This window comes from Dromiciops gliroides, chromosome 3, assembly GCF_019393635.1.
Source record: "Dromiciops gliroides isolate mDroGli1 chromosome 3, mDroGli1.pri, whole genome shotgun sequence".
In the NCBI taxonomy this organism is placed as follows: domain Eukaryota; kingdom Metazoa; phylum Chordata; class Mammalia; order Microbiotheria; family Microbiotheriidae; genus Dromiciops; species Dromiciops gliroides.
Window position 1 is genome coordinate 225,110,501 of NC_057863.1, and position 23,106 is coordinate 225,133,606.

At 36.9% G+C, this 23,106-nt stretch overlaps 1 protein-coding gene across 4 annotated transcripts; it reads right to left on the minus strand.

Moving 5' to 3' along the window:
- Window positions 1-2,174: 2,174 nt before the first annotated feature.
- Window positions 2,175-22,788, minus strand: LOC122749846 (holocytochrome c-type synthase). Of its 4 annotated transcripts, none has more exons than XM_043996397.1 (7): window positions 22,665-22,788; window positions 21,237-21,388; window positions 18,756-18,907; window positions 14,523-14,671; window positions 13,244-13,363; window positions 10,077-10,163; window positions 2,175-2,458 (listed from the first exon to the last, which is right to left on the minus strand). In XM_043996397.1, the coding sequence occupies exons 2-7, from the start codon at window positions 21,346-21,348 to the stop codon at window positions 2,260-2,262; spliced, it is 819 nt and encodes a 272-aa protein (XP_043852332.1). In that variant the 5' UTR covers window positions 21,349-21,388; window positions 22,665-22,788; the 3' UTR covers window positions 2,175-2,259. The 4 variants fall into 4 exon arrangements, with proteins under 4 accessions (XP_043852332.1, XP_043852334.1, XP_043852331.1 ...); XM_043996399.1 differs by having other exon boundaries at window positions 21,237-21,360; window positions 22,665-22,760; XM_043996396.1 differs by lacking the exon at window positions 22,665-22,788 and adding an exon at window positions 22,437-22,583.
- Between the last annotated feature and the right edge of the window lie 318 nt (window positions 22,789-23,106).

Below are 23,106 nucleotides of genomic sequence, written 5' to 3' on the forward strand. Positions count from 1 at the left end.
ATTATGTGAAATAAGGTGAGAGAAATGATTGTTAATAATCAATGATTGGGGGAGATTCACCCCTTTTCTATTATCCTTATTTCAAGACCTCAGTAATCTGAAGGTTTAAGCTAACCTTCTTCTCTATCCAAAGTCACCCACCCTTACAAGGTGAATTACATTAAATCAAACTTGGGTGGAGATAAGATCCTTTTGTCTAGATTGCCCAAGGCTGGGGGTGGTCTAGATATAGGGATAGTCTCTGTCCAAGAGTGACATAATGTCACTCTCAGCCCCTCATGGGAATGAACTCATTTTTCTTTGTAAAGGGGACTTCTCATTAATTGTTAACCAATCAGAGTTGACTACCACCCTCAGGCACACTACACTTCTCTTCCAAAAGGGCATATAAGCCATGAGTCACTGCCATAATTGTCTTACAGACAGATGACCAAATGACCATCCTTTTACAGATAAACATGCTGCCATTATTGATATGTCTCTCAAACTTTTTAAACATCACAAAGGATAAAGTGCTACAGCTATACTTAATACTTTAGGGGAAAAAAAATTCCACCTCTAGAAAACAGTTACAAGAATTAAGTTACTATTATAATAATCAGAGATTTAGAATTGGAAAATATCTTGAAATCAAGTCATTTTATGGGAACTGAGAGTAAACTGGCAGGAGAGGGGATACTCAAACCTAGATTATGGCTCCATTTCTAGCACTCTTTCTACAACACCAGGCTGAGTCAAACCCAATTAACAATCTATTATAAAATTTGCAAATATATCTTTTGGAAATAAAGGTGATGTAAAAAACAAAGAAATGAATAAATTTCAAAATACATACAAATGTAATTAAAACATGGAAGCTAAAAAAAAAACAACATGGAAGCTAATTTTTAAAAAAAATCTTAATTTTTACTAAGTGCTTAAACAAGTAATAACAATGGACTCAGTTTTCAAACAACCCTATGTCTGGGCCTGTGATTTTCAACCCAGTAAGGAGCACCTAGTGTAAAAATTTCCTCCACAGATGCAAATTAGCATCTCCCCTGTAACTTCAGTTTTAAAGAATTGTCTGGAGCACCACGGTTAAGTAACATACCCATGGTCACATAGCTAGTATAAGCTAGAAATTGGTCTTGAACCAGGTCTTCTTTATCCCATGTGGCTGGTGCTCTATCTAAATGCCAAACTGCCTCTCCAGGGAGGTACCATAGGTATCAGTATCCATTTTATAGATAAGGAAATTCAGGCTAAAGTGACATAGTAGGAAGTGGTGGAGGCAGTGTTTAATTCCAAGTCTAGCATGCTACTGACCCACCACAGTGCCTCCTGCATCAAGTACTACTACCAAGCAAAAAAATATCTTGCTAGAAGAATGCAAAGTTCACTATTAACTTTTTTAATGAAATAAATTCTCTCAAGGACTATCGTGAAAAGAATAAAAATCCTCACAAAACTAGTTTGAATATGATAAAAAATTTAATATTTTGTGTATCTAATTTATAATTAAGTATAAAGCATGCCTATTCAACTTGCCTTAAAGGGAAGGAGCTCTTCATGTATTAATAAGTCATGCTTTTAACAGCCTGAAAAAATCACCTTCAGCCTTAAAACACTATCTGTCACATTTCACAGTTAGTGTATTTATTATACTAGAAACTTTTATCATGGTCCATAAGATTTCTATCAATAAACCATTTTATAATTCAAATTACTTTATAAGAGTTAAATCTAAATGAAACTGATTTAACTATGCTAAATATATTTCCAGTACATTCTTAATATCCAGCCATCATTATACTATATTTTATCTTCAAAAAACCACCTGTCACACAAAAACTTATGTCTATTTCCTAGGCAATTAATGTAGTGGTTAAGAGGCAGCATCAAGTTTAGTTTTCACACATTTACTTTCAAGTGCTCAAAAATAAAACACTGCTTAATAAAAGTTACTTTAAAAAAAAAAGCGTTAAATATTTTATATAATCTCATCAATTTTATAAAGGTAATGCCTTTGAGATAATACTGAAGTCCCAAAGATGAGGGAAATTCAAACTGGATAGGAGAAACCTTCACAATTTTTGTCATTCAAAGGTAGCATGTGAGTTCACAAAAGAAACGCATAACTATTAATCAACATAAACATTATTATAGATTTAAATCACACACCACATCATCAATTTAACATCAAATTGAGAAAATATTTTAATGGGTCTCTTTAAAGGAAATAACAGTTTTCTTTTTAAAAGTAAAACAAAAGAATCGTTATGAAGTCCAGCGCCACCAAGCTACCTTCATTCTGTCCCAAACAGCTGTAAGAGAATCAAAAGCAGGACGAACATCCAAGATGGTAAATTGATAGTCCTTATTTACTTCTCCACCATCATAATAATCAATAACATATCTAACTTCTGTTCCACAACGATTAACAATCCAGTCATGTCTGTCAAATGGCAATTCATATCTGAAATGAAAACAAGCTAGTCAGTATAGGATTTGCTATCAATTAAGTAGTTATTTATAAGACTTATATTGCCCTCAAGGAAATTATATGCCAAGATAAAACTTACACAGAAAACAATCATATAATATCAAGTTAGTAGAAGTGGTGTGATATTAAATGCAATAATAATTCAGCGTAGACTGTAGTTTACACTGAGAAGGTCTCATGGGAGAGTTGAGACTACAACTTGGTTCTGAAGGGCTTGGGTTAGGTAGAAAAGGAAGAAGATATTATAGGGATGAGTACCATGGGGGGGGGGGAAGCCAAGAATATGTGAATAAGGTATAATATAACAGCCTGAAATACAGTCCAAGTGGTAGGAGGGATGAGGGTCAAAACAGAAAAAAATGGTTGTTGCTACTCCTGGAAAAATTGGTAGGAGGCAGTTTTAGGAGGAAAGATGCAGATTTTTGTCTTGGTCTTATTAGCCTGATATGCTAAGTGGAAAAAGTTATATAAGCAACTGAAGATATGTAAATAAATAAATCATTTAGGACAGTAATAACAGACTGATAAATGGGTAAACCCTCTGAGAAAGTATGAAATGAAAAAGCCAAAGGGCTGTGGAGAGAGCTTTGGGGGGGCAAGGTGTCACCCACGGTTAAGAAACAGAAGGTATAAAAGGAATATTATCCTATAATTCTAAAACCAAATATTTGACAAACATTACCCAGAGTCCCTTACTTCAATGTTTAACTCCAAAGTACCACTTCATTGCCTAATTCAATAGACTTTTTTTCCCTTATGATGGCCCCTGTCATCACTATAGCAGATAATCCCATCAACTTTCTTCCCTGAGAAACACAGAATACAAGTTCAATGGGACTCAAGAGATCATGCAATTCAACTTGACAGCATTTCCTTTGCAACATTTTTAACTAATAGTCACTTGGACTCTGTTTGGAGACCTCTGAGGATGAAGAATGTACTGAGACAACCCATCCTCCTTTTTGACAATTCTAATTGTTGTAAAGATGTTGTTTATATCAAGTTGTTATCTGTTACGCTTCCCTCCTTTACATGTGTCACTGAAATCTCCTGTTTCCCCTTTTAATTGTCTTGCTACTCCTTTTTCATATTCATTGGTTTCTCTTCCTTCTATCTCATAAACCTGGAAAAAGCCCCCAAATGTGCCTGGACCTCTTTTTTCTTGTTGAGTTCCTTATCTACTTCCATAGCTTCAATGATTATGACTTCATTCAGATGACTTCCAAATCTCTTTCTCTAGCTCCAACCTCTTACTTTTTAATTTTTTTCAATTACATGTAAAGATATTTTTTTTCCACTGACCCTTCCCTCCCCACTCCCAAGGCCAGCAAGCAATTTGATATAGATTATACATTACAATCATGTTAAACACATTTCCTCAATAATCAGAACAAAACAAAACAAAACCCAAGATTAAACAAGAACAACAACAAAATGAAAATAGTCTTCAGTCTGCATTCAGACCCCACAGTTCTTTTTCTGAATGTGGAGAGAATTTTCTACTGTAAGTCCATTGTCTTGGATCATTCTATAGTTGAGAATAGTTAAGTATCATAGTTGATCATCACACAATGTTGTACAATGCTTTCTTGGTTCTGCTCATTTTACTCAGCATCAATTCATGAAAGTCTTTCCAGGTTTTTCTGAAATCCATCTGCTTGTCCTTTCTTCTTCTTTTTTTTTTTTTTTGCGGGGCAATGAGGGTTAAGTGACTTTCCCAGGATCACACAGCTAGTAAGTGTCAAGTGTCTGAGGCCAGATTTGAACTCAGGTCCTCCTAAATCCAGGGCCAATGCACCACCTAGCTGCCCCTGCTTGTCATTTCTTACAGCACAATAGTATTCCATTACAATTCAAATACCACAACTTGTTTATCCATCCCTCAATTGATTGGCATCCCTTCAATTTCCAAATCTTTGCTACCACAAAAAGGGCAGCTATAAAACTTTTTGTACATGTGGGTTCTTCCCCCTTTTTTTAATGATCTCTTTAGAATACAGACCTAGTAGTGATAATGCTGGGTCAAAGGCCTTTTGGACATGGTTCCAAATTGTTCTCCAAAATGGTTGGACCAGTTCACAGCTCCAACAACAGTGCATTAGTGTTCCAATTGTCCCACATCTCCAACATTTATCATTTTCCGTTTTTGTCATATTAGCCAATTGGATAGGTGTGAGGTGGTACCTCAGAGTGGTTTTAATTTGCATTTCTCTATTCAGTAGTGACTAATAATTTTTTTTCCATATGGCTATAGATAGTTTTAATTTCATCATCTGAAAACTGCCTATTCATATCTTTGACTATTTCTCAATTGCAGAATGACTTGTATTCTTGTAATATTTGATCTAGTTCCCTATATATTTTAGAAATGAACCTTTATTAGAAAAACTGTAAAAATTGTTTCCCAGCTTTCTGCTTCCCTTCTAATCTTGTTTGCATTGGTTTTGTTTGTGCAAAACTTTTTAATTTAATGTAGTCTAAATGATCCACTCTGCATTTCATAATGCTCTCTATCTCATCTTTGGTCATAAATTCTTCCCCTCTCTACAGTTCTGACACGTAAACCATTCCTTCCTTTTCTAACCTGCCTACGGTATCACCCTTATGTCTAGATCTTATTCCCATTTTTACTTTAGTGTATGATGCAAGATGTTGGTCTATGCCTAATTTCTGCCATATTATTTTCCACTTTTCCCAGCAGTTTGTCAAATACTGAGTTCTTATCCTGGAAGCCAAGTCTTTGGGTTTATCAAACAAGAGATTGCTATATTCATTTACTACTGTGCTTTGTGTGCCTAACCTATTCCACTGATCTTCCTCTCTATTTCTTAGCAGGTACCAAATAATTTTGATGATTAATGCTTTACAATACAGTTTTAGATCTGGTAAAGCTCAGCCACCTTCCTTTGCATTTCCCCCCCATTAGTTCCCTTGATATTCTTGACCTTTTGTTCTTCCATATGAATTTTGTTATTGTTTTTTCTAGGTCTGTGAAATACTTTTTTGGTAGTTTAATAGGTATGACACTGAATAAGTCAATTAATTTGGGTAGAATTATCATTTTTATTATATTGGCACAGCTTACCCATGAGCAATTTATATTTTTCCATTTGTTTAGATCTGATTTTATTTGTGTGAAAAGCGTTTTGTAATTGTGTTCATATAGTTCTTGGGTTTGCTTTTGCAGGTAGACTCCCAAGTATTTTATATTGTCTACAGTTATCTTAAATGGAATTTCTCTCTCTCTTGCAGTTGGACTTTGGTCACATATAGAAATGCTAATTATTTATGTGGGTTTATTTTATATCCTGCAACTTTGCTAAAGTTAATTGTTTCAAGTAGTTTTTTAGTTGATTCTTTAGGATTCTCTAAGTATAGCATCATATCATCTGCAAAGTGATAGTTTTGTTTCTTCCTTGCCTATTCAAATGCCTTCAATTTCTTTTTCTTTTCTTATTAATAAGGCTAATATTTCTAGTACAGTATTGAATGATAATGGTGATAATAGACATCCTTGTTTCACCCCTGATTTTATTTGGAATGCCTCTAACTTATCCCCATTGCATATAATGCTTGCTGATGGTTTAAGATAGATGTCGTTTATCATCTTAAGGAAAGTTCCAATTATTCCTATGCTCTCTAGTATTTTTAATAGGAATGGGTGCTGTATTTGGTCAAAAGCTTTCTCTGCATCTGTTGAGATAATCATATGATTTTGTTAAGTTTTGTTGTTGATGTGGTCGATTATACTGACAGTTTTCCTAATATTGAACAAGCCCTGCATTCCTGGTATAAATCCCACCTAGTCACAGTGTATTATCCTGGTGATAAATTGCTGTAATCTCTTTGCTAATATTCTATTTAGAATTTTTGCATCAATATTTATTAGAGAGATTGGGCTATAATTTTCTTTCTCTATTTTTGTTCTTCCTGGTTTAGGTATCAGCACCATCTTTGTCTCATAGAAGGAATTTGGTAAGATTCCTTCACCTATTTTTCCAAATAGTTTGTATACTATTAGCATTAATTGTTCTTTAAATGTTTGGTAGAATTCACTTGTAAATTCACATGGCCCAGGAGATTTTTTCTTAGGGAGTTCATTGATGGGTTGTTCAATTTCTTTTTCTAAAGTGGTTTTATTTAAGGATTTTATTTCCTCTTCTGTTAATCTGGGCAGTTTATATTTTTTTAAAATATTCATCCATTTCATTTAGATTGTTAAATTTATTGGCATACTTTTGGGCAAAATAACCCCTAATTATTGCTTTAATTTTCACTCCATTGTTGGTAAGTTCACCCTTTTAATTTTTGATGCTGGTAATTTGTTTTTTTCTTTTTTAAAATCAAATTAACCAAGTTTATCTACTATATTGGTTTTTCATAAAATCAGCTCTTAATTTTATAAATTCTGTAGCTTTCTTACTTTGAATTTTATTAATCTCTCTCCTCTAATTCTCTGAATGTTTAATTTGGTATTTAATTGGGAATTTTAAATTTGTTCTTTTTCTAGCTTTTTTAGTTGTATGTCCAGTTCATTGATCTCCTCTTTCTCTATTTGATTACTGTAGGCATTTGGAGATATAAAACTGCTTTGGCTGCATCCCATGTATGTTGTCTCATTGTTGTCATTCTCTTGGATGAAATTATTGTTTCAAAGATTTGTTGTTTGACCCCCTCATTCTTTAGGATGAGATTATTTAGTTTCCAATTCATTTTTGGTCTATCTTTCCATGGCCCTTTATTACGAGTAATTTTTATTGCAGCATGAGCTGAAAAGGATGCATTTACTATTTCTGCCTTTCTGCATCTGACTGTGAGGTTTTTATGCCCTAATACACATGTATGTGGCATGTACCACTGAGAAAAAGGTATATTCTTTTCTCCAGGTCTACCATATTTAATTTTCATAAAATTATACTCACCTCCTTAACTTCTTTCATATTAATTTTGTGGTTAGGTTCATCGAGTTCTGAGAGAGGGATGCTGAGGTCCCCCACTAATATAGTTTTGCTATCTATTTCTTTCCATAACTCACTTAACTTCTCTAAGAATCCGCATGGTGTACCACTTGGTGCATACATATTTAGTACTGATATTACTTCACTGTTTATGGTAGCTTTTAGCAAGATGCAGTTTCCTTCCTTATATCTTTTAATTAGGTCAATTTTTCCTTTTGCTTTGTTTGCTACCCCTGCTTTTTTTACTTCAACTGAAGCATAATATATTCTGCTCCAGCCTTTTACCTTTGCTCTGTGTGTATCTCTCTGCTTCAAAAGTTTCTTGTAAACAACATATTGTAGGATTCTGGTTTTTAATCCACTCTGCTATCTGCTTCTGTTTTATAGGAGAGTTCATCCCATTCACATTCTATACTAACTATATATTTCCCTGCATACTATTTTTCCCCCTTGTTTGTATTTTTCTTTTCCTTTTCCCGTCCCTTCTCACTAGTGTTTTGTTTCTAGCCACCTCAGTCTACCCTCAGCCCCACCCCCCTTTTATCCTTTCCACTTTCAATACCTAGTTTTGTCCTCCCTTCTATCAGCACCCCACCCTTTTCTTTCCCCTTTCCCTTTCCTATAAAGTAAGATAGAATTCAATACCCAACTGAGTGTATATGCTATTCCCTTTTTGAACCAAATCAGGTGAATAAGGTCAAAACAATGCTCACCCCCATCTTCTTTCCCTCTGTTAATGCTGCGGATTCTTTTTGGTTTCTTATTCATATTTTTATTTTGGCCTCTTTTATGCCTTTTAAGGTTAGGTTCTGCTTCAGGAGTACAGTGTTCACGGTCCCAAGCTTCTTTTGCTGGGAGCTGGGGGCCAAGTCACCAGCTTTTTGCTCTGAGGTGTCAGCAGTGTTGGGGCTGGAAGCCTCACAATGGGCCTGCTTGCTGAGCTAAGACCTCCAGTCCTCAGCTGCTGATCTATGCTGTGACTAAGCCTTTTGCTGGCTCACCCAGACACCCTCTGAGCCGAGTTATGATTTTACCCAGATGAAAAAGCCCTTTCTTGAAGATCTTCTAGGTTATCTTAAGTTGGAAGATTGTTTTACCACTTTTTTTTTTTTGGGGGGGGGGCAGGTTTTGCTGCTCCATAATCTGTTGAGAGGCTTAATTTAACATTGTTTCTGAGGGAAATTTGGAAGCTCTCAGGCAGCTTCCTGGTTTCATTCTGCCACCTTGGCGCCACCTCTGCAACCTCCAACCTCTTATGAAGAGTTCAAGTCTCACATTTCTATATTCCTAAAGGATATTTCTATCTAAATTTCTCCCTATACCTCCAAGTCAACATGCTCCAAACATCCAGATTGAAATTTATGATTTTATGTCAAGCATAAATGAGAAAGTGATCAAATCCTATTATTGTATGTTTTCATTATCTACTCCAACCATCTCATTCGGGATCTTCTCACTTCTCACCCAGATTATTATAAAAAAGCCTCCTTATTGATCTTCCTGCCTCCAAACTCTCCCAACTCAATTTCTCTCTAGTTATAATAATGTCAGCTATAGAGGAGCACATTATCACCCTGCTCAAAAACCTTGTGTAGCTTATACAATGCCAAATTAATACAGCATAAACTCTTTAGCCTGAAATTCAAAGACTTCTATAGTATAGCCTCAATTTATCCTATAGCATTATCTCAGACATTCCCCTTCATGTAGTCTATCTTTCAGCTAAATTAGGTTACTCACCTTCCCGTTATTCTTCTGCCTTTTTCCATTTGTGTTTTTCCTCATGCTATCTCTAGTTACTGGAAATGAAATCTTCTAATGTCTGCCTACTGAAATCTCTCCATTTCTCCAATGTTGTTTTTTCCTAAGTTAACACCTCCTCAATGAAGCTTTCCCCAATCATCTCGAGTAAATTATTTCTTCTTCTCAAAGTATGTCATAGCTCTTTGTTTGAACTTCTCTTTTTCATTCATCATATTTTAATTTGTGCTGCATTTATCTGCATACATTTTCTTTCTTGTACTCTACTGTAAGTCCCTTAACAGAAGCTATATCTGATGTCAGTTGGTTTTATCTCAAGTACTTAGTACACTGCTTTGTCTATCCTAAGTGTTTAATAAATGTCTGTGGAATTGGATTAGGGTGGTTGGCTTCCACAAATGTTTTAAGCCAAATTCTAATACAGTTCATTTAGCTCCAATAATATTCTGCTATGGATAAGCATGCCCAAAATGTACTAAATTATTTTTTCATGAAGGAGCCAATCCTTAACATATATTCTAAAGGTAGATGGATACAATATGCACGAGATGACTAAACTTAACTTTTGTAAGAAACTAATCAATAATCACTCATTAATATGCATCCTTATATACTCCAGGATAAAGTAGTCTTCCACAAAGGCAAGTATAATATACAGTATGCTACTACAAATCAAGAGAATATGTACAGTTGAATAAAGATCAAGCACTACTTCCTATATATTTTTTAAATAATAATTTACCCAAAAGTTTACCCAAAATATTATAAAATGTGAACTAACATTTAGTTAGTTCACATTTTATAATATTTTGGGTAAATTTTAGAATATGCAAAGATAGAACTATTAAAAATATTTCTGAACTATAACTTACCCCATCCATGAGCGAATTTTAGCTCTTGGTGAATAGTCTTTAGCTTTACCTCCAAATCGGATCAGTGTTGGGCCACATGGGCACTCACTGCAAATACAAATGAAATGACAACCAGTTAAAATATGTTCTTAATAAATATGGTGAATAAAAACTAAGACTCTGAAAAAATATAATACTTGGAGACAATGCCTATTCTATATTATTGTTAAGACCACTAGGGAACTATAAATAATGTTATTAGTTCTGTATACTTAAAGGTGTCAAATATTTAAGCAATTTAGTTACAAAAAATGTATCTTTATATTTATGAATTAAGATGATTCAGGTCTCTCCTTGTTCCTTTCAACAATCTAAACTTTTTATTTAGAGGAAATACTTTGGAAGTATTATAGAAAGAAAAGTGGTTATATTCTGTAAGATTTTCCCCAAGCCTAACCCTTAGATATGTGATTTGACTTTTAGGTATAAGTAATCTAATCAGTATTTAATAATCAGTATATAGTGTATAAATTGTGATTTAACCTGTTTAGGTATTTCTTATAAAGCAAATAAGGCATTAAGGGTTTATAAAATGCTGTTAGATGAAGACAAGATTGACTTCAGCCTTATTGTATACAATTGTGAATGTCTTTTTAGACAAATTAAAAAATTAAGACTGACTCATTTCACATGGCAGTATGCCAAGAAAATGACTGTCCATTTGTAGATTAAAAGTCCAAACATACAATATTTTGATTGACTTTGTTTCATGATGCACTGTAAATTGGGAGGAGTTTGTCTAAAAATAGTAAGGTATTTAAGCCTCATAGAGGTATAAAAAACTTAGACTGGCACTGCTTAGGGTCTTCAGGTCCTAGACCTGAGACTGGCTTTATTGTGAGACTGGTACCCTCTCTCAATAAAGCTATTTTCCACAGCTTGGAGACTTTTCTATTTATTTTCTTTGTTGGACTTAGAAATTTTCGTGACATTTCTACTTGCTGTAAGGATATGAGTGTTTGTAAAGGGAAAAACCATGGCTTTTTGTGATGGGTCAGCAAAAAAGATCAGAATTCAAGTCCTGTCCTTAGCCACTTACTATGTGATCCTGAGAAAGTCACTGAACTTTCTGGGCTTCAGTTTCTGTAAAGTGAGGGGCTTGGCTCTGATGCTGTGGCATAGTGGATAGAGTGCTGAACCTGAAGTCAGGAAAACCTGAGTTCAATTCCTCTCTCAAATACTTATTAGCCATGTGATCCAGTGTAAGACAATTAAGCTGTTATCTTTAGTTCTGTCATCCATAAAATGGGCATAAAAGCACCTCCTCACAGGATTGTTGTGAGAATAAGAGATAATATATGCAAAGGACTTAGCACTTTTACAGCACTCTACAAATGTTAGCTTCTATCATCCTGCTCCTTCTGAGGTCCCTCCTAGCTCTAAATCTAGAAATGAAAGTGTAGGGGATTCTATGAAGATTAATGCTTTTTCCCCCTCCCCACCCACAATCATTCCTAAGGACAGAAAATAGAAATTCCTTAATGTGGTAGAGAATTTTGACTAGAGACAGCCTGTCTGATAGGATTAAAGTTATTCTGGGGAGCAAAGTTCCGGAAATACAGATTTTAGAAACAGAAAGTTAGGTATGCATAAGAAGACTGCATGAGGTGAAGACTGAAAGAATATTGAGTAAATTATGCAACTTTGTCCTTTTAACCATTGCAATGATGAAGATATGACTGAATTTTGATGCTACTAAGACTAGGAAGGAAGAAGAATCCAAAATTTAACTGCTTCCTTATTATCCAAAGCTTGCTTATCTTATTTATGATCTTATGTCTCTGGTTTGTCCCTTCCCTCTTCTCTCAGGTTTAATTTCTTCTAGAGGGTGGCCAAAGAACTGAAAACAAAATTCAGTCAAAGTTGTTCCTAGCAAGTCTAAAGTACACAATAATTACTTTATAAATGCCTGCTGAATAACGACAATTTTGCAAACAAATAAATCTCTATTAAGCATTAATATGGGTAAGGCATACAGTATCAAGATTAAACAGTCCCTTCTCTTACTTTGTCAAGGGAGACTACACTTACACATAGAAACATACAAGAAATAGGAAATTACTTTGAAGGAATGTACAAGCAGCCTAGAACTGTAGGTGTGATATGGGAAAATACTGGGGATGAAACTGAGGCTCGAGCTGAGACCCCCCCAAATGAAAGTAGAACATACTGTTTGTTCCCCTGAAGTCTGTGGTTTAGTACCAACCTCCTGACATGTGCCTCTGTTTACTGAAATATGCCTTCCTGTCTGCCAAGTAGCTCACCACAATGTACCTGTGAAAACCTGCATGCATTTCGCACTTAAGAGATATAAAAACTGCAGCTTGGACACTTGGTGGCTGCCCAGAGTATCAGAGGCAACTCTGCTTTGGGCCGGCGCGTCAATAAACTGCTCTTCCTTATTCCTGAGTGCCCTTTGGGTTTCTCCGTTGGAATTTCCCACAACAGGTGGAAGCCAGGATGAGAAGGTCTTTGACTTTCGAAAAGAGAATTTTCTATTTCTTTAAGTAAGAGGGGGTAGGCCACTGGAGCTTGTGGAGTAATGGAATATACATGGTCAGGCCTGTGCTTCTGGAATACCACTTTAGCTTTGGTGTGGAAAGGTGAGAGGCTGGATATAGGAAGACTAAAAGGTACAACTGGATAGGAAGTTGAAATAAGTGGTTAGAAGTGAGTTTAGGGGGTTATCTATTAATTATTTTTATCCCATATACCCCTGTCCTATATTAGTAATGAAATTACCAGATTATACCTTAATATTATTATGCTTATTTTACTTAAAATAGAGACATTCAAACTCTGAATGGTACACTAGATGAAGAGTAACAGGCCTACAAATCAGGAAGACTTGAATTCATCCTCAGACACTTACTAGCTGTGTGAGGCTCGGTAAATCACTTCACCTCTGTCTCAGTTTTGTCAGCTTTATAATGGGGATAATAATAGTACCTCCCTTACAGGGCTATTGTGATGATCAAAATGAGCCAATGTTTTTTAAGTGCTGAGCACAATGACTGGCAAATATCGGGTGCCTAATAAATGCTTATCCCTCCCCCCACTTTCCTAATGGAGCAAATCCAAAAAAGTGCTCATAGGTTTCATTAAAAGTCTGTCATAAATGTACTTACGAAGCATGAAGAGCTTCCCATTTTAAAATCTCCTTCCAAGCTTGTTCATTATTCTGATTGTGAATCTTAATAATATTATACATATCTTTCTGACTGATGTCATCATCTTTCCACTTCCACCTAGTAAAAAAGTATTTTATATAATTCTTAATTACTTTAAAATGCTGCTATAAAATTAATCAATGCACATTTTTAAGAAGTCATATGCAACTATGATTAACATACAAGCAATTAAGCTAATTTTTAGTTCATTGCTTTAATTCTTAGGCATTATGATGATAGTTGTATGGTTGAAGAATACATTATATATTATATTTTGTAAAGAACTGATTGTTATTTGAGGTTTTTATGGCCCCATCTTTCGGCTGGAGTTTGAGGAGACCTTGGCGCACACACTGGCCTGGGGGCTCCGTGGGTGGCATGGTGCTCCACCCATTGGTTGTAGCCATCACCATGGCGCTGGCACCTCACATCATCACCACTTGCCAACACCTACATGGGCCTGGCACAATTATAATGATTGGAAGCCCAGTGAGGGCAGTCATGTGACTGTCAGAGCAGCCAGCCAATTGGCTGGGGGCTATGTATGGTCAGCCTGGGGTCTGCTGGGAAAAAGGGAGTTTTCCTGGCATTCTAGCGTGAAGCTGGAAGGCAACAAGACGCTGCTGTGTGTTCTCAGCTGATTCCTGGGCGGTGGTGTTGTTCAGGTTGTATAATTTCCCTTTCCCCATCTTATTTCCTTTCCCTTGATCCTACTGATCCTGTTTGTGTTTTTTTAAGTTCGTTCTTGTTAAATAAATCCTGCTCTGTTTTGAGGGAGGCTGCCAGTCTTCTTCCTTGCCCCAATATTGCAGTGAGCCGCCTAGCTAATACTCCCCAATTAAAAACTGGTCCCTACAATTTACTAATAAATTCAAATTTATTCAGCATCTTAGCTGAAAGGAAATTATTATTTTACTAATAATATTGCACAAGCTATCAAGTATCAGTGAGGTAGCAAGAACACTCTGGAAACACTGCCAAACATGAAGCAAGACTACATATTTAATTTATAGATAGAACTGATTAATTTTCCTATTTTTTTCAAGTACTTTATGTGAAAATAGGACATACAGTATAGTTGGATTTCCGCATATTTTGATAAATCATGCAATGCAAATATTAGAAAATAAGTTTTCAAATGTTTATTACATATTTTGGAGCAATTCTATATCATACATCTTTCAGGGAATTAAAAAGAATTACATTTACATTCTACTTAACATCATTATTTACTTACCCTTTTCTTAACATGGCATTCCAAAACATCTGCTCTGAAGGGTAAACCCACTTTTTTTCTGAATCTGCCCTGGGAATTGATGATTCTTCCCTAACAGTTGACAGTGCAAATGGCTGACCAGGGGACGGTGTCTGATTAGGTGGTGGCATCTAAACAAAATAATGAGATTGCTGAGGTTTTTTTAAACATTGGAAACATTCTGATATGAAAATATCAATTATAAACAAAGATTGTGGTAAAAATTATTTGTGGTAAAGATTAATATCTGAAGTTTTAGCTGAATCATTTGAGAGATTGCACATGCTACTGAAGCAGCTTTTGAAGGACTGCCCCTTTTGGGAGGAAAACTCGAACTCAAGGAACTTCTGGGACACGAACTTAAAAGTGAGGGCGGGAATGGAAGCTGGCATTCTCTGGCTGCTCAACTGAGCCATGGCGGCATGCGCGTGGGTGAGAGGTTCGGCTTTGGTTGTGCTGGTTCTTGGCCTGGCGGGCAGTTTGGGATTCGGTGAGTTTTATAAAGGAAAATAGACTAAGTTTAGATCTAAGGTCATTCATTTGTATTTCTACTTCCCTATTTCCCTAATTGGTATTACCTTTTGTTGTCTAATTAATTCCCTCGGACATATTCCTGAGTCTTTATGGGCCTCATCCCCTACTGAAGTGGGGCTCCTTAAATCTGCCATGCCTGTTACCTTTAAAGTTAAAACTAATCCCTCACATATTAAAGCTCAGAGGCTTCTTTTTCTTAGTGGTCTGGGAGATGGAGATATATATATATATATATATATATAAAAGGGGGAGTTTAATACTCTGTATATCCAATTTTGAATCTCACAAGATAATTACCACAATTAGAGCCTGATCACTTTTTTTGGTCACATATACTCACTAGTCATATAAGCTCACTACTGATCAAATTTTCACACAATTATTTAAAATGCTTCATACTATCTATCCTTGGAGATAATTTTGCATTTTTAAACATCACAAGAGAATTAAACATAAATTGCTTTTCTCCAGTGGTTATTATTTCTTCTGTATTGTAAATACAGTTCAATTTCCTGTTTTGTTTAAAATGTCAAATTGTAAGCTAAAATTTTATTTTTTAAAAGAGGTGTGAAGACTTTAAAAGCTATTATGAGGGTACAGAGGGTACAAATATTTATAAGATGTTAATTTTTAGAAAGGTATGCTAGATGAAAAAATGTTAACCTGGAAAAGTCACTGACTCTCTCAGTTTCTTCTTTAGCAGAGTGCCTAGCATACAACTGGCACTTAATAAATACTTATTCCCCTTCCTAAATATCTTTACATACCAAGGATGGTGATTTCCAAATGCACGCACTTTCAATCTGTAACTATAACAGGGCAATAAAATATGCTGGATAAAATATATATGGATAAATTAGACACAATTCTTTGCCCATAGCCCAAATGATCTGTTTCATGCCGAACAGCAAGGTTTTTTTGTGAAAAAAATTGTAACCAAATAAACAGAGAGCAACTAATTTGAGCCAAATTACTTTAAGTCCCTGTCTTTAACAAGATTCAAATGTTGGTTTGGGCTAATATAGTTCAATATAAGAAATGTTCATTTGAGGAATTTTATGGGTTTGTTTTGTTTTCCATAAAATCATAGCTTGAGATATTTGTGCATTATACTCCTTCTATAAAAGATTCATATAATAAATGTTTCCTAAATTCATTGCCAGGAAAGCTTATCTTAGTAAAAATGTACACTTCCTTTTATCAGACAAGATGTTGTATCCTGAGTTTTTCTTTTTGCCTTAGCTGCCAGTAAGCTCAGAATTAAGTCCTCAGTTGCAATAACTAACTTATCTAAAGTTCATAGTAGCATCAATTTCCCTGTTTCTTTCAAGAAGTTTAGTAAATGCTAAACAAATGTTTGTCATTGGAATGAGTGTTTTATATTGTTTTGTTTTTTCCACGTTTAACTTCAGTAAGTTCTTCAAGTCCTTTTGGAGAATAAGTGGGATATAATTCTAAGTATGTAACTATTTAACAAAAATTTTGCAAAAATAGTTGCCCATTTTTCTAAGCCATGAAGGCTTTCAAATGAAATATAGTCTTTTCTCTTCCTTACTATTCTCTACATGCCTCTTTCTTCTTACAGGTTAATTACAGCTCAACCCTTCCATATCAAGAGTTGGGCTGCAACCCTTTCTCTAATACAGAAAATGAGTGCAAGATTATTAAACTTAAAAATAGCACTAGTTTTGAAGTTTGCCCTTATTTTAAAAAAGGAAGAAAGGTATGCCAGATTTGCAAACTTTTGAAAACTAGTTCAAATCAGAGAAAGTTAACTTTTTTGCCTTATACGATAAATTCAAATTCTCTACTGAGTCTGAGCTCATTGATGTGTACATGTCCTCCAAATCATGTTCTCAAACAAATTTGTCATAGGGGTCCCAACTTTGTTTTCTTTAGACAACAGCTATCTCTTGTTCTCACTCTGTTACCATGTAATAAAACAGATAATTAACTTTAGTATCTCTAACTGTTTATACAATTTATCATATGGGAAATTTACATGAAGTCTTCCCGAAAATCATATTTTAAGAAAAGAATTGGCATCAAATATACCATGTTTGTTATGGGAAAAAAATGCATAGGAAGGTGGGCTAGCTGTACCAAATCTGACACTCTACTATAAAGTGGCAGTCATCAAAACTATTTGGTACTGGATAAGAAATAGAGTGGTGGATCAATGGAATAGGTTAGGCACAGAAGACGCAGGAGTAAATGACTATGGTATTCTAGTGTTTGATAAACCCAAAGACTCCAGCTTCTGGGATAGGAACTCAGTATTAGACAAAAACTGCAGGGGAAACTGGAAGATAGTATGGCAGAAACTAGGCATAGACCAACATCTTACACTGTATACCAAAATAAGGTCAAAATGGGTACACGATTTAGACATAAAAGGTAATACCATAGGTAAATTAGGAGAGGAAGGAATAGCTTGCCTCTCAGATCTAAGGAGAGGAGAACAATTTTATGAACAAACAAGAGATAGAGAATATTATGAAATGCAAAATGGATGATTTTGATTACATTAAATTAAAAAGGTTTCATACAAACAGAAGTAATGCAGTCAAAATTAGAAGGGAAGCAGAAAGTTGGAAAACAATTTTTATAGCCAGTGTTTCTAATAAAGGCCTCATTTCTAAAATATATAGGGAACAAAATTAAATTTATAAGAATGCAAGTCATTCCCCAATTGAGAAACGGTCAAAGGATATGAACAGGCAGTTTTCAGATGAAGAAATCAAAGCTATCTATTGCCATATGAAAAAATGCTCTAAATCACTACTGATTATAGAAATGCAAATTAACACAACTCTGAGGTACCACCTCACACCTATCAGATTGGCTAATATGACAAAAAAGGAAAATAATTAAATGTTGGAGAAGCTGTGGAAAAATTGGATCACTAATGCATTGTTGGTGGAGTTGTGAACTGATCCAGCCATTCTGAAGAGCAATTTGGAACAATGCCCAAGGGCTAGACCCAGTAATACCACTACTAGGTTTATATTCCACAGAGATCATTAAAAAAGGGAAAAGGACCACATGTATAAAAATATTTATAGCAGCTCTCTTTGTGGTAGCTAAGAACTGGAAATCAAGAGAATGACCAACAATTGGAGAATGGCTAAACAAATTGTGGTATATGAATGTAATGGAATATTACTGTGCTGTAAGAAATGATGAGCACACAGATTTCAGAAAAACCTGGAAAGACTTAAGTGGACTGATACTGAGTGAAGTGAGAAGAACCATGAGAACACTGTACACAGTAACAGCAACACTGTGTGATGATCAACTGTGACAGACTTAGCTCTTCTCAGCAATACAATGATCTAAGACAATTCCAAAGAACTCATGATGGGAAATGTTCTCCATATCCAGAAAAAAGAACTGTGGATTCTGAATGCAGATTGAACCATACTGTTTATACTTTTGTTTTTGATTTTTCTTTTTGGAGGTTTTCCCCTTTTGTTCTGATTCTTCTTTCACAACATGACTAATGCAGAAATACATTTAACGTACATATATAACCTATATCAGACTGCTTTCTGTCTTGGGGAGGGGGAAGGGAAGGGAGAAAAATTTGGAACTACAAATCTTATGAAAACAAATGTTGAAAACTATCTTTACATGTAACTGGAAAATAATAAAAAACTTTTATGATTTAAAAAAACATACCATGTTTGAAGGATCTATATCATCTTTACTTTGATGGCCAGCTGATGTTACAGGACATTCCACATATTCATATGCTCGATCCTGATGTGCAGGTACTGAGTCAGATTGACTTTCACAAGTTTTATCAGATGGGTTTTTATTCAATGGACAACCTGAAATTTAAAAAAAAATGAACAAAGGAATCATTATAAACAATGACAATCTTAGTCCTTATTAAGTGACATACTTGCCTTAATTTGGGGCCAGAGTTAGATAGTGCAAGGGAGAACCAATGCTCTAACAACTAGTGAGCTGCTAAGAGGAAGGCTATTCAATTCTATAGCTCCTGAGCATAGGGGAAAAGCTTTTTTTTTTTTTTAATGAACTTAGACTCAAGAAATAGTTAAGTTAGAAGAAATACTAAAGACCATCTAATGCAAAACTTGACACATTTGATGTTATAGCCTTTAAATTCAGGATCTAGAAAAATTATTTAAGTCAAATAGTCACTTTCATCTTAAAAACAAAAATCACAACCAAGGAAGTAGAAGAAAAAACATTGCAACAGGAGGTCTTAATTGCAAATCAATCCCCAAACTGCTAAACTTATATGACTGCGGTGTTTTTAGTCAACGGGGAGGGATTTCTAAATTTCTAATATGTATGTGAAAGACAATGATCATACCCAAGCAAAAGTGAGCAGACCCTGAGGGACCTCCCCACCTTTACTCTTTCTTTTTAAATTGGGCCTCCCTGAGCTCATTAAGGCTGGAAATATAGGGAACTTTAATTTAATATACTCCAACCTCAGCCTGCTTAGGCAACCTTGTGATAGTTACCAGGGGCTCACCTTTAATACAGAATTTAGTAGGGACACCAGATCAGCAGAGCCCACTCTAACTCAGAACTCTGACAACCTTAGCTTATCTAGTAGCTGGCATTACAGGTACATAACATTAAGCCCAGTCCCACCTTTCATTCTAAGGAGGCTAACAGTATTTGCTCGAATGTTTTTGGAGGGGGGAAGATATAAATAGGGTAAATAAAGTTTAGAATAGGCTTCTTTCCCCATTCTCAGAAATGAGAAGACCTGGAAACAACATGGTATATTTTGCATATAATTAGATATCCTAAAACACTAATTCCATCCTACTGATTCAAAATATCTTCTTCATGAGGAAAAGGCAGAGGACCCAAAATGCTGACCATGAATGGCTGGACTCAACAAGTAGTTAAATGCCCAATTGTAATAGGTTGAAACATGCCACCACCACTATGAACATGACCTAATTGGTATGCATGGGGGCAGCACCTGGAGAACCTTTACCTTCAAGCAATATCTGGTTATTTGGCTAATATCCATGCAAAGTTTTAGAGACTTAACTGTAGCACTGGCTTGTCTTAGGGGAATAAGCAATGATTTGCACAGAATAAAGAACTACCTCTACCAGCAGACTGCAACTCATCTATTACAGTAGGGAGGTCCTTGAACCAGAAGTCACTGTGACTTGTCTAAGGTCATACAACGGTGAGAAGTGCCACATTAGTTTTTTGGTTTTTTTGCAGGGCAATGAGGGTTAAGTGACTTGCCTAGGGTCACATGGCTAGTAAGTGTCAAGAGTCTGAGGCCGGGAGGAAAAAAAAAAAAGACTCTGAGGCCAGATTTGAACTCAGGTCCTCCTGAATTCAGGGCCTGTGTTTTATCCACTGCGCCACCTAGTTGCCACCCCCCCCACTAGCTCTTATTGTTTTATACAAACTCTTTATCTGCATCCCCAATGCCTATTATAGTGCCTTGCAAGTGTATGTGCTTAATAAATGCTTGCTGCTTTACAGAATGAAAATCTAAAGACTAGAAATTCCTAACATATACTCTAAACACTTTGAAACAAGAAGTCACATGCCAACGCTCTCATTCTATACAACCTCCTCATAACAGACAAGAGAAGTCCCAGAGTAAAATATAACCTCTCCGTATTCACTTCTCATCTAAACAAAGAGTTGAGTCAACTAAGATGGTAAATATCTATGGGATATAATTTAGCCTTTTGTTAAGATAAAATCCACTCAGAAGTAAACAGTAAGAGAAATTTGTAAGTTTTAAATAATAAGTTCTTGAGGGCAGCTAGGTGGCGCAGTGGATAAAGCACAGGCCCTGGATTCAGGAGGACCTGAGTTCAAATCCAACCTCAGACACTTGACACTTACTAGCTGTGTGAACCTGGGCAAGTCACTTAACCATCATTGTCCCGACGCCCCTCCCCCCCAATTCTATGACTTGAACATTGTGTGTAAATGTAAATATTGTACACCTACCTGATCATGGTTTTGAGGAAAATGTAATAATTAAATGAAATCTGATACATCTACTATTTTAAAACAATGTAACAATATCTTTGGGTCTCTAGAAGACCAATACGAAGTACTGGCTTGCTACTATTACGTTAAACCATTTTAGGAGGGTTTATACTTTTGGGGTTTTCTTAGATAAGAACAAGTTACCTTTTTCTTTTACTTGGTGCATTGGGCATTCTGGAGGTGGAGAGCTTGCCTGATGCTCTGATGCAGTTGAGGCCTGCACTGCAACAGCAGGAGTGGATGTGGATGTCCCCATGGTCTGAATCACCTTTTGGAAAACGATTCTAAATCTACATCTGTTAAAACAAGCCAGACAATTCCCCCCCCTTGTTTTGGTGAAGCATTTGGGGTTAAGTGACTTGCCCAGGGTCACACAGCTAGTAAGTGTCAAGTGTCTGAGGCCGGATTTGAACTCAGGTCCTCCTGAATCCAGGGCCGGTGCTCTATCCACTGCACCACCTAGCTGCCCCCAGACAATTCTTTTTAACGATCCCCTTTTCACCCCACAACCCATCTCACATAAAATCTGAATTTTCAGAACAGTGAAGCTTCTTTTATGGCAGAATAAAATAAAAGCCAGTGATCTAAATTAACTTTCCCAAAGTCACATAGTTAATTAAGGAGCAACATGAAAATTAGATAAGGAGCTCTTCTCTACCAGTCTAACGGGCAGCAACATTAGTAAAGAAGGTCACTTTAAGGGAATCTTTTTAGGAATCTCCCTATTGGCAATGTTAATGGAAAATGTAAATTCATACTCTTCAGGCTCCAACCCCATCTCCAATCTTCACAAAATTAGTACTTATGTCCCCCATTATTTGACAAAAACTGGTGAATGGGAAGAAAACACATCACTTCACATAGTGGAAAGTAATCAAAGGTCGAGGGCTACAGCTCTGCCTTACACTGTCTTACAGCGAACACCTATGTGACATTGGGAAAGTCACCTAAATTCTCGAGTTATCAGTTTCCTCATCTACACATGTCCTAGGACCCGGTAAATTACAGGGGATGGGGCAGAGAAAGGCCTTTGAGGGGATACCCTTGAAGATTAAGAAAGGAATAACCTTTAAGACGAGAGAAAAAAGCGGGAAGGGGAAGTCGGCGCGTCTCGAGAAAGGGGGGGAAGGAGGAGAGGGGTGTCTCTAGCCCTTGACTCCCCCCTGCTCTGGGCCTGCCATGGAGCACCTGCAGACTTATGGCCGGTAAAGAAAGGCGGCGGTGGGGAAAGGGGGGGGGGAGTAGAGGCTGAAGTGGGGGTTGGGGAGTGAGGCAGGGAAAGAAAAAGGGGGTGCGTAGCTTTTGGGGACCCCTCCTAGAGACCGGCCCGCCGCTCTCACCCACCTGCCCCGGTCGCGGTAGCGGGAGCCGTGTGTCCCTCTTGACCCTGAGCCCGCTCCTGTCCTACTCTCCCTAGAATCCCTGGCCCCGCCCGTTTCCTCCTCCCACCTCTCCCCGCCCACTCGAGCTCTGGAAAGCAAAGGTGGACTTTACTTCCCCTCCCCCCCCCCTTCCGCAGGCAGAACCAGACTCTCCCTCCCCAGTCACCGCCTCTTCCTTCTCCTCACTCACCTCTAGCACTTCGGCCTCAGCCTACTCGCGCTTCCTCCCTTCGTCAACTGACTTCCTCCTCTCGAGGCGGGACTTCCGGTCCCGAGAAGGGCGGGGAAACGGCCCGGCGGGGGGCGGGGGGCGGGGGGCGGGGGAAGGACTGAGCCTAGGCTCGCCCCTTTTTCCTCGTGCTGCCGCTGCCTTCCCCCTCCCTTTCTCTACTCTTCCTCCTCCCCTCTCAGTTACCTAATCACTCCGCGTGGCGCTCCTCAGCTTATGGGGGGGGGCATCGGGCTGTTTGTTTTTAGGTAAGAAAAAAACCACAACAAAACAGCAAAGAAACCTCTGCCCTAGTATTTAGGGGTTCCCTTGCAGGTAGTTTGTAAGCTCCTTGAGGACAGGGACCGTCTGTGGTCCCTTTTTGTTTCCCCACCTCTTAGCCTTGGATGGCGCGTGGGAGGCC

Excerpts from the sequence above, each read along its gene's own strand:
- LOC122749846 (XM_043996397.1), bottom strand. The coding sequence starts at position 21,348 with ATGGGGACATCCACATCCACTCCTGCTGTTGCAGTGCAGGCCTCAACT. Across the intron at positions 14,672-18,755 it reads ATATAGATCCTTCAAACATG|ATGCCACCACCTAATCAGAC; the intron begins GTATGTTTTTTT and ends TATTTTGTTTAG. Across the intron at positions 2,459-10,076 it reads AAAATTCGCTCATGGATGGG|ATATGAATTGCCATTTGACA; the intron begins GTAAGTTATAGT and ends TTTTCATTTCAG.